This window comes from Puma concolor, chromosome A3 (genome assembly GCF_028749965.1).
Source record: "Puma concolor isolate L17-30 chromosome A3, mPumCon1.1.hap2, whole genome shotgun sequence".
Lineage (NCBI taxonomy): Eukaryota > Metazoa > Chordata > Mammalia > Carnivora > Felidae > Puma > Puma concolor.
In genome coordinates this window covers 40,495,379-40,507,106 of record NC_141669.1, presented here as the reverse complement: position 1 = coordinate 40,507,106, position 11,728 = coordinate 40,495,379, and the positions used below count along the sequence as shown (strand labels likewise).

The window sequence follows — 11,728 nt, the reverse complement described above, 5'->3', positions numbered from 1 at the left end:
GGAGGAACACCAGACAAGGGGCCAAGGAGCCAAGAGAACAGAACAGCCCAGGAACGAGGAATGGCTGACCACGTCCAGTGCTGATGGGAGTCAAGACAGTAGAAGATGGAGGGCTGGCCACTGGCTTTTGGGGGCTTTGAGCCGTGCTGACCTTAGAGGGTTTCAGTGCTAGGAGGAGATCACGCCCATGTGGAGGGGGAGTGAAGGATGTGACGTCAGCAGGCATGGACAGGTTTATGACGGGGTTCATGTCAAGAGTTGGAGAGAAGTGGGGCAGAGCTGGAGGCCATGCGAAATTAGAGGTGGGGTCTGCCTTTCAGGTGTTTACATGGGGATGAGAATGGCCCTAGGAGAGGGGAGAGGCCCATGGTGCAGGACAGAACCGAGGGAACAGGCAGGGAACGTCTTGAGGTGGGAGCGGAGGGGTCCAGGGCACATGGAGCGTTAGCACAGACTCCCAAAGGTGGGAGCTTTGGGAAGGTGGCCTCACCCTTAGGGATAAAAGCTAGTAAAGGACAGAGGCCAAGCCAACTCCTGTAACCTGTCAGGAGGGAGCGTGAGTGTACTGGTTTCATAATCCAGACTCCACTGGGGGTACCTGCTCACCCCCAGGCCCTTCTCAGTTCTCTACCATTTCCCCTGTCACCCACCCAACAGCCCAGGACAGCAAGCCTGTGTCATGTGACATCCCTCCCTCCAGGCCACGTCGACCCCTGACCCAAGCTAGAGCAAATGACTCCCTCCTGGGAAGTTGGAATTGCCCCATCCTGGTGCAGACCCCTTCGCCCTGGCCAGGCTCTGCCTCTGTCTCTGGGTGGTCTTCAGACTTCCTTCTGCCTTGGCTCCCCAATCCCTTCTGGACAGGGCAGCCCCATGCTCTTTCCAAACCACAACCACATCTCCTCACTTTCCAGTGGCTTCCCTCAGAGCTCGGGACAAGTCCCTACTGTGTGTCACACCCTGGTGTCAGAATAGGAAACAAACGAAAGAAAGACACTTACCTCAAGCACCTGCCAATCTACAAACGACTAGTAATAGCACATTAAATTTACCTAGCACCTTAACTCCCCTCTGTTTGTAGAAGCAGCAACAACTATTCATTTTATTAACTGGCATTGCCTGAGAGCCTGCCCTATGGGCTCCTGTGTGATGAGGTGGGAAAGATGCAGAAGGAAGTTCTAATGCACAGGGAGGTTGGTGGTTATCTCAAGGCGAAGCGCTTGTGTGCAACGTGAACCATCTCCTTCCGTCAGGAACACAAGTTTCATTGTTGTAAAAATGCATAACACAAATTTATCATCTTCACAATTTTTAAACATCCGCTCAGCAGTGTTGAGTATATTCGCCATTTCATGACGCAGACATCCGGGACTTCTTCACCTTAGAAAATTGACCGTCCATACTTACTATTAAACCACACCTCTCCTCTTTCCTACTCTGTCTTGCTTGGATACCTCTGTTCTACTTTGCTTGTAGGAATTTGACGACTGTAGACCCCTGTACCAATGGAATCATACAATATTTGCCTTTTTGTGACTAGTTTATTACTTTTAGTCTAACATCCTCAAAGTTCATCCATTTTATGGCATTCAACATGATTGTTTCTTTTTTCAGGTTGAATATATAGCACATTTTGTTTATCTGTTCACCTGTCCATGGAACTGGCACTGCTCTCACCTCTTAGCTATTGTGAATAGCGATGTTATGAACATGGTTGTGCAAATATCTCTTTGCGATCATGAATTTAATTTTATTTTTTATAAATATCCAGCATTGGGTCTGTGGGAACATATGGCACACCTTTTTTAAATCTTTTGAGGAAGCACTGTATTGCTTTGCGTAGTGGTTTTACAATTTTACAACAGTGCACACTTTCTCCACATCTTTACCAACAGTTGTAATTTTCTGTTTTTTGATAAGAGTCATCTTATCGGGTGTGGGGTGGTATCTCATTGTGGTTTTGCCTTGTATCTCCCTAACGCTTAAGGATGTTGAGTCTCTTTTCAGATGCTTGGTAGTCATTTCTATATTTTTAAGGACAGTGTCTGTTCAAAGTCCTTGGCCCTTTTTAAATTGGGTTATTTGCTGTTTCCTTGTGGAGTTTTAATATTTCTTCTATATTCTGGCTGTTACACCATTGGTATAGAATGGTTTGCAAACATTTTTACCCATTCCATCAATCTCATTTCCCTTTCCACTTGGCCATTGGAAACCCGTCTTTAAATTTGATGGAATGCCATTTGTCCGTTTTGCTGCATTTCTTGATGTCATATCCAAGAAAGCACTGCCAAGTCCAATCTCACGCAAGTTTCCCCTTATGTCTTAGTGGGTCAATTTTATAGTTTTGGGTCTTAAACATAGGTGTTCAATCGATTTCTAAAGACTTTTTGTGTAGAGTAGAGAGTAAGGGTCTACCTTCATTTTTCTCAATGTGTCATCCATTCTTCCTGGTACCATTTGTTGAAGAGGCACAGTCCCCTTTAGCGAGCTCCTTCTTACATACGGTTTTGTAGAAGATGGTTAGCACGAAGGCCAAGTTTTTCGAAAGTTGGCTACATGTTTGATGTTCTTTTGAACATAAAAAGTATGACACTTTTTAAGAGCAGTCTGTTAGCATACTTTTTATAGAGATTATACAATAATTGCACCACACAAGCTCCAATTCAGATTGATCTACTTTACTCACTTAAAATATAGTTAGACATCTAGTGCCTGCCATGGATTGATTTTGATCTAGTGAGATCTAGTGTTGGATAGTTTGAATAATTTGAAAGTGGAGGTCTGTGGCATCTAGACACATCTCAGTTTTGATGCATTTTTTAAAGTATTTTTTTTAAGTTTACTGATTTGTTTTGAAAGAGAGAGCACATGTGCATGTGCGCACCCTAGCAGGGGAGGGGAGAGGCAAACAGAGACAGGGAGAGAGAGACAATCCCAAGCAGGCTCTATTAGTGCAGAGCCTGACTCAGGGCTCAAACTCACATGACCTGAGCATAAGTTGGAGACTTAACAGACTGAGCCAGCCAGGCGCTCCAGTATTGATTCATTTTTGTTGAATTTTTAATTTTTTTAAAGGAATGACCTTTCTTGTTTTTAACATTTATTTATTTATTTATATTTGTTTTGAGAGAGACAAGGAGGGAAGGAGAGGGCCAGAGAGAAGAGAGAGAATCCCAAGCAAGCTCTGCATTGTCAATGCAAAGCCCAGTATGAGGCTTGAACTCACAAACATGAGATCATGATCTGAGCTGAAGTCAAGAGTCAGATGCTTAACTGACTGAACCACCCAGGTATCCCTACTGTTTGTTGAATTTTTTAGTATTCACCTGGGAGATGTTATCTATAAATAGAGATAGCTATATGTCTTCCTTGCTATTAGTTGGATTTTTTGTTTGTTTGTTTGTTTTCTTTCTTAATTTCCCTGGCTAGAATCATCAGTGCAATATGTAATAGACTTCCTGAGAACAGACATTCTTGTCTTGTTCCTGGTCTTTGGGGGAAAATATTTAGTCTTTATCATGAAGTCTGATGTCAGTTCGGGGAATTTCATAGATGCCACCTATCAGTTTGCAGAATTTCCCCTCTATTCCTAGTTAGTGAGTGTTTTAACAAAGAGATGTTGAGGGTTTTTTTTTAAATGATGTTTCTGTGTCCATTGAGAGGATCATGTGGTTTTTATTTTTTGCTCTATTCATATAGTGAATCACATAAATTGGTCCTTAGGTGTTAAATTATCTTCCATTCCTGAAAAAGTCTGGTTGAACGTGGTATAGAATTCTCTCTGAATGTTATTTTTTTATGTTGTATGTTAGCTAGGATTTTGTAGAGGGTTATTGCATCCATATTCATAGGAGATGCTGGCTTGTAGTAATCTGGATTGTTTTTTTCTGGTATTGACACCAGGGGATTATCTTCTATCTTTTGGAAGAGTTTGGGAAGAATTGGTATTAATTCTTCTTACTTTTAAAAAAAGTTTTAACACTTAATTATTTTGAGAGAGAGAGAGAGAGAGAGAGAGAGAGAGAGAGAGAGAGAGTATGGGGAGGGCAGAGAGAGAGGGAGAGAGAATCCCAAGCAGGCTCCGCACCATCAGCGCAGAGCCCTGTACAGGGCTCCATCTCCCAACCTGTGAGATCACGACCTGAGCCGAAAACGAGTCAGACGCTCAACTGACTGAGCCACCCAGGCACCCAAGTATTAATTCTTCTAATGTTTAGTAGAATTCATCTGTGAAGATATGTGACCTGGGTCTTTGTTTGCGGGTAGTGTTTGCATGACTAATGCCATCTCTTATTATCTATACAGACTTCGATTCTTTTCAGTCTGTTTCAGTAGTTTGTATCTTTACGGGGGTGCCCATCTCAGTATAAGTTGTCCAATTTAGTACCATACAATTGTTCATAGTATAAACATTATCCTCTGTGTAAGGTCAGTCAAAATGTCCCTTCTTTTGGGGCGCTTGGGTGGCTTGGTCAGTTAAGCGTCCGACTTCGGCTCAGGTCATGATCTCACGGTCCGTGAGTTTGAGCCCCGCGTCGGGCTCTGTGCTGACAGCTCGGAGCCTGGAGCCTGTTTCGGATTCTGTGTCTCCCTCTCTCTCTGCCCCTCCCCTGTTCATGCTCTGTCTCTCTCTGTCTCAAAAATAAATAAACATTAAAAAAAAATTTTTTTTTAAATGTCCCTTCTTTTATTTCTGATTCTAGTAAGAGGGCGACACACACCACCATGTTAAAGTGCTAGAGAAGTCCCCTGGGAGGGAAGCCTATTGCACCTTCCTAGAGTGGCATTTACTCTTGAGAGCAGGAACCGCCCTGTACTCCCCTCGACAGCACCCGCTCACCTCCCACAGGAGTAACCCTTGTAGAAGTCATGTTGGGGAATGCTGACCCAGGATACCAGCCTACTTCTGCCTGGCACATCCCCAGGCTGTGAAACTTCCTCACACGCACATGCACACACACACACAAACACACACCACACTGGGGCCCTGTGAACAGGTGACACTACACCCATTTCACAGGTAAGGGAACTGAGGCTCCAGGAGGTGGAGTATGTCGCTCAAGGTGCCCCCAGCTTGTCGGAGGCCTGCTTGCCTGGACTCCACCCTCTTTCCTTCTAGGCAGAAGCTGAGCGGAGAGCAGGGCTCTGGATGGGCTCAGGAAAGTAGAATACTTCAGCAAAGAAGGCCAGGCTGAGGCTCGGCACTAGCCCATGATGGGATTCCCGGGCAGGTGGAAGGCGTGGAGTGGTCCGAGCAGATACTGAAGGGGGACGGGGGGCTGGGAGGTGCTGAGGGGGCCTTGGCAGCTCGTCCTGGAGCTGCGTGCCTCTGCCGTCTCAGCAGCTGGAGGTGGGGGAAGGTTCTAGTCCAAGCAGGACCCCAGCCGGCCATGTGGCTGAGGTCAGGGCCCCTGCTCTCCGCACCCAGTTTCCTCCTCTGAGCCGCGAAGGAGGTGGGGGAAGGTTGCCAGACAAAAGGTGGGATGCCCAGTTTAATGCGAGTGTCAGGTAAACAGCAAACACATTTCAGTGTGAGTGTATTCCATGCAATCTTTGGACACACTTACACTTAACAATGACTTATTTTCTATCTGATAGTGGATGTGACCAGCGCAGCTTGTATTTTCATTGCAGATGAGGCCAGTGACCTTCATGGCACAGATAAGGGGTCAGACCCGGGGCACTGGGACTAGATCCCTGTCCGGGGCTCACTTCCTTTGCACGGGCTGTTGTCTCTCCCTATGGACCAGGTGAGGGACGGCTGGGCTGAACCTGGCTCTGAGGGAAAAGCCTGCCTCCGTGATGGTGGCCAGGAGGCTGGTGAGGGGCTGGGGACCCAGGGTGTCTGTGGTGCCCATGCTCGGGGATCACCAAGCCCGAGAGCGGCACTGGGAGGAGCTGTTTGCATCTATACTGAGAGACCTGTCTCTATATGTGGCGGGGTCTGGTGGTGCTCCATTGGCTGAAATGGTTGGGGGAGAGCAGGGATACAGGAGGTGGCTGGTGGAGGGACACCAGCATAGACCCCTGGGAGAGGAGGGGAGGGAATGGGGAGGGGTGGGAAGCTCCAGGGCCAAGGGCCTACCTGAGCCCTCAGGTGCAGGGATTGCTCCGGCCATTAGCTCATCCTGGGGCAGGGTGGGGGGTGCATCATGGCAGCTGCTGCCCTCCAGCACCCCCACTCACTGGGAAAGTTCTAGCAGTGTGTGTGTGTGGTGGGGGAGGTGGAAGATAGTGTGGAGTCTCTGAGGAAGCACTCCTCCCCCCACTTCTCCACAAACTGGTGTCTGTGTTTGTGGTAAAGCCAGTGACACGGGGACGTGCCCTACAAGAGGAGCAGGACCCGGCAAGGTCAGATTGCGAGGCGGCCAGCCACATAAAGCGGGGTGTGAAGGGTGCTTCAGCAGCTGCCCCACCATGACCTCCTGGGCCCTCCTGCTCCTTGCCTCAGTGCTCCTGGCCACCCCGGGTAAGGACTTTCCCCCATGCACATCCTGGCAGCTACTTCTTAGCAGAGGGTAGGGACAGTCTGGAGACTGGGTTGGGCTGGGCCACCAGATTTGAACTCCTGGGGGAAGGAAGAGAGAAAGAACGACCTCTGAAAGGAGATGAGGGTAGTGTTCTCTTAGAGCAGCTCCACATCCGTGTGTGTGTGTGTGTGTGTGAGAGAGACGGAGAGAGAGAGAGAGAGAGAGAGAGAGAGAGAGAGAGAGAGAACAGAGAGAGATACAGGAAGACAGAAAGGAGTTGCATGGATGGTGGTGGTGGAGGTGGTATAATCTCTTAATGTTTCCAGAAAGAATTGAGAGCATGTCTGTTGCACAGAGACTGGGTCAGAGCAGCTCCAGGGTGGAGTGTGAGGACTGGTCCCCTGGACCCCCACAGATCCCTGCTCCTGTCCTGTGCTCTGGCCACCTCCTGGGCTCCCCACCAGCCAGGAGATCTGACCGTTCTGTCTCCTTCCTCTTGTGGAGGGATGTTGATGCTGTTTCTTCCCCAGGGCTGACCTTTTGTGGTCTGACCCCTGAGGACCATGACCTGGACATGGCTGACAGGTGTCAGGATGAGCCGTTCTTCCAGATGCTGGCCCAGGAGACTCCCCAGGTTCACTGCTGGCTCCCTGTTCACCTACCACAGGCCCTCCTCATCCTCTCTGTCCTGAGAGCAGCAGGCAGGGCTGCACATCCTTTTGGGAGGAGGGGAGGCAGGGCTGTGGGCTGAAGATGCTGGTTTTGTGCAGGGTGGTGCCTGGGTGGGGGTCTACCTCGGTCTGGCTGGGCCCTACCCAGAGGGCGGTCTGGGGACTGACCAGAGAACAGAAGAGGTGCACGTGCTGGCTGGGTGAAGTGCTGCGGGTGTGGGGAAGGTTCTGGGGTGTCTCGGCCCCACGAAGACTAGCAGGAAGGTGGGCAGGGGCCAGCCAGCCTGCTTTAGGCCCTAAAGAACAGAAGGATCCTAGATGATTCTGCCAGCCTAGGAGACACCAAGGACACTACCAAGTGCTCTTGGGGTATCTAACACACCATTTTGGGGATCTTCATTTTCTGACAGCAGAACCTGACTTTAAACCCCTGTGATATCTGTCGTATGATACTTAGTTGGCTGAAGAATTGCGTGGGACCGCGGCGGATTCAGGTGATTTCCTGTGGTTTAAGGAGCCATCTGCCAGCTGGTCAAGGCCATGGTAGGGGTTCCAGACAAGACGCTGAGGAGGGGCTGAACCCTGGTTGGGCTGGGCCTTCTCAGCAGGGATCCATGGTTCCTTCCTTTATCTGGGGAGGGACTTCAGAGAATCTCCTGAAGTTGGGAAGCTGTGGGAGAATGAAAGTAGGAGGAAGAGTGTGCATGTTTTCCATCCTATTGTCAAAGGAAACCTGACCCCATAAAAGGTAGGAATCTTTCCCCTTTGGCCCCTCCACATATGTCCATGGCAGAGTTTTGTGAGTCTGGGTCCAGTGGAGGCCTGGGTCAGGACTAATCAGCCCCAGATCTATCACTTCCTAACTGCCTGGCTTGGCCAAGTCCTTAATGCTTTCTGAGCCTCAGTTTTCTTTTCTGTTTAATGGGATGGATCATAACCCCCCCATTGTAAGTTATTGAAGCCCTTTAAAGGAGCTGAGGGGTGGATGAGCTTAGCTCCATGCCTGTCCCTGAGCACCTGCTGAACAAGGGATGTGTTACTACCAAGAAGCCCTGCTTCCCCTCCCTCCCTCCCTCCCTCCCTCCCTCCCTCCCTCCCTCCCTCTCTCTGCTTTGTTCCCTGATCCTGCTCAGCTCCCTCTCCCTGCAGGGCCCACCCTCAGCCCTGGGAACTCAGCTTTATCCTTCTCCACTGGATGGTGGGAGAAGATAGTTCAAAATCGAATTTGCCAAGGCTCTGAGATCTTTCCCCTCCTAACCTTCGTCACACAGCCCTGTGCACGAGCCCCGTCAGGCTGGGACCCAGGAAGCTTGGCAGGCAGAACCCTTCCTGTGGGTCTAGGAGCCGTGGGCGCTGTTCTCCACACAGAAGGCAGGGGGGCAGGATAATGATGTACAGGGGACTGGGACACTACAGGGTCAACTGTCCTTCTCTCAAGAGCCCCTCCTGGCCAGGCTTGGGCCAGGGCCTTGGTGCCTGGGCATGAGTTCTGATCCCTGCCTCTCTAGCCTCTGCTCCGTGGCCGCTTGGCACCAGGCCCTCCTCCCAGCATGCCCGCGGTCAGGGTGCCCAGGGCCTAGAGCTGCTGGGGTCTGCAGGGGGGCTGACCCCAGCAGAGCTCACCTGATTCCTCTATCTGGTTATGGTGCTGTAGCTGCTGCAGATGACCATTGAAAAGGCTGCGCAACTGGTGTGCTCTCAATTTCCTTTGGTGGAAAATATCTGCAAAAACACCATCAACAAATTTGTAAATGACATCGTCCAGAGTATGCTGAATGCTCCACCCCGCCAGGATATCTGTGTGACATTGAGGCTGTGCAAGTGTCAAGTAGGTGAGTGTAGAGGTGACTGCAGTGACCCCTTTCTGGAGGGCCCAGATCTCGTTCCCAACTATGTGCAACAATGTTTAAAAACACGGAAATACATCTGTCATAGGGAGCTTCACAAAGCACCTCATATATGTCCCTCCAAGCTTCCATGTGGTGACACGTTACTTCCCCCTACTGTGTGGAAAGTCTGGAGACTATGGGTAGGTGGGCCGTAGTTGGAAACGGTTGAGAAATACTCATTAAGAGGTTGGGCTTTGGGCACCTGGGTGACTCACTTGGTTGAACATCTGGCTCTTGATCTCAGCTCAGGTCTTGACCTCAGGGTCATGAGTTCAAGTTCTGCATTGGATGCGAAGTCTACTTAAAAAAAAAAAAAAGATGGGGTGCCGGGGTGGCTCAGTCGGTTGGGTGTCCGACTTCGGCTCAGGTCATGATCTCGCTGTTTGTGAGTTCAAGCCCCGCGTCGGGCTCTGTGCTGACAGCTCAGAACCTGGAGCCTGTTTCAGATTCTGTGTCTCCCTCTCTCTCTCTGACCCTCCCTTGTTCATGCTCTGTCTCTCTCTGTCTCAAAAATAAATAAACGTTAAAAAAAAAAAAAAAAAAGAACAGGTATTTAAAAAAAAAAGAGTTTGGGCTTTAATTTTTTATTTGCTTTTTTAATACTTTCTCCACCAAACTAGGCTTGAACTCATAACCCCCAGATGCTGAGTCACTTGCTCCACTGACTGAGCCAGCCAGGCACCCAAGAGCTTGGTGTTTTAGCCCAGGCAATCCTGGGTGCCATCAGGTCCCCATCTCCGGTCAGCTGTGGACTTGAGCAAGTAGCTCAACCTCTGTGAGCTTGAGTTTCCTTCCTTGTGAAGGGATAGGAATCCGGATTTCTGATTTTCAACAAGGATTGAATGAAATGATTACGTGTAAGGAGATTAAGACCAAGCAAGCGGCCTCAGACTGGGATATTCAAAGACATCAGAGCCCTGATTGAACTCCCATCCCCCGGCCTAGTATGGGATCCCTGGGCATCAGAGAGACAGGTCACATCTTTGCCCAGGACACTAGGGACCTGAGAGCTGAGCTCAGGAACCCCGCTGGCAGGGAGGGCTCTCAGTCTCTCCCTCCAGGGCTGCTCAGCTGTGCCCGCAGATCAGGCCACGGCTGCAGCACAGGGGCCGGGAAGGGCCCCTGATTGGCTCTGGCAGCTCGTGTAGCCCTGACTGAGGCTGTGGGACTTGATGCCGGCAGATCGGGGGTCACCTCATATTTTGAGGTTCCCACCATTTCCTGCGGTCAGAGTCTGCGGTTTTCATCTCTGAAGTCCCACAACCCACACAAACCCCTGACTGGGTTCCAGGATGTGACTCCAGGTGTGCTCTGTAGGGACAGGTGGCTCTAGTCCCCATATCTCCCGGACAACACACACCCCTGCCCACTTCTCTGCTCTTGTCTCCACTCCAGGTCTCTGAGCCTCTGGGGTCTCTGATGCCACCCTGGGGAGAAGCACAGAGTCGCCCACAACCACCACCTGCTTCTGCCCTCCCAGATCCAGAGCCGACCCTCCGGTGTCTCTCAGCTAACTTCTCATTGCCTTCCCCTGCAAGAGAATAAATGTCATGCAAGCTTTTAGCCACAGCTTGTTTTCCTTTGGTGGACTTGAGGGGAGGGGCTCGGAGGCATGCTTGGGTGACTCATGCGTTCGTTCAATCAATGGTTATTGTGTGTCCCATACTCTGTTCCAGAGGCTAGGGATTTAGTGGTGAACAAGTCAACCTTAGCAGCTCTTACACATACAGTCGTGAAGTACTTATGAACAGTCACTAGAGAGACACACAGTCCTCTGAGAGCCTGGGGTACACAGTGGATGTACCCCCAGAAGCTCTCAGACCATGAGGAAGAGTAGCAGGGTTGTAAGTAATAGTGTTCTTGGTCATAAGGAACAGAAACCCACTCTTTGCTTCTCTCTGCATGGAGCCTTCTTTTGCTGTTTTGGGAGAAGTGTATTATCTAGGATTTTTTTGATTGCAAGCAATGAAAGTTCATTTTTTTTAAGTTTATTTGTTTATTCCAAGAGAGAGAGCAAGCATGCATGTGGAGTGATGGAACGGAGAGAGGGAGAGAGATACAATCCCAAGCAGACTCCTCACTGTCAGCACAGAGACTGATGTGGGGCTCGAACTCATGACAGACATACAAGCCGTTTCTGTTTTTGTTTTTTGTTTTTTGTTTTTTAGTGTTTACTTATTTTTGAGAGAGAAAGAGAGAGAGAGAGACAAAGTGTGATTGGGGGAGGGGCAGGGAGAGAGGGAGACAGAGAATCTGAAGCAGGCTCCTAGGCTCTGAGCTGTCAGCACTGAGTCTGATGCAGGGCTTGAACTCATGAACTGTGAGATCATGACCTGAGCTGAAGTCAGATGCTCAGCCGATTGAGACATCCAGGCACCCCTAAGGTCTTTCTGGTTTAAATAAAAAAGGTAGTTTACTCGTTCAAATTATTAAGCAGTCCATAGACAGTTTCAGGCACAGAATGATCCAGAAATGAGTGGTGCCACAATAGCTCCAGTTCTCTTTCTCTGCAATTCTCTCATGTCTTCACACCTGTGTATAGTGAGATTGATCTCAGGTTACCTTTCTTCTGGGCAACAGCCATGGCCACATTGGTCCCAGCTTTACATTTTACAGTACGTCATCAAAAGGGAGAGTTCATTGGCAGCTTCTTTGCAGTACCTTCGTTGGAAGACAATGCAAGCTTCTTTTCCAGAAG

At 49.5% G+C, this 11,728-nt stretch overlaps 1 protein-coding gene across 2 annotated transcripts; it reads left to right on the top strand.

Annotated features, from left to right (window-relative positions):
• The first annotated feature begins 6,271 nt into the window (after positions 1-6,271).
• LOC147582399 (antimicrobial peptide NK-lysin-like) lies at positions 6,272-10,593 on the top strand. 2 transcript variants are annotated; one of them, XM_086700657.1, is made up of 5 exons: positions 6,272-6,469; positions 7,001-7,104; positions 7,552-7,635; positions 8,805-8,973; positions 10,426-10,593. In XM_086700657.1, exons 1-5 carry the CDS (start codon positions 6,418-6,420, stop codon positions 10,431-10,433), a joined length of 417 nt encoding a protein of 138 aa, XP_086556783.1. In that variant the 5' UTR covers positions 6,272-6,417; the 3' UTR covers positions 10,434-10,593. The 2 variants fall into 2 exon arrangements, with proteins under 2 accessions (XP_086556783.1, XP_086556784.1); XM_086700658.1 differs by having other exon boundaries at positions 6,274-6,469; positions 7,555-7,635.
• The last annotated feature ends 1,135 nt before the right edge of the window (positions 10,594-11,728 follow it).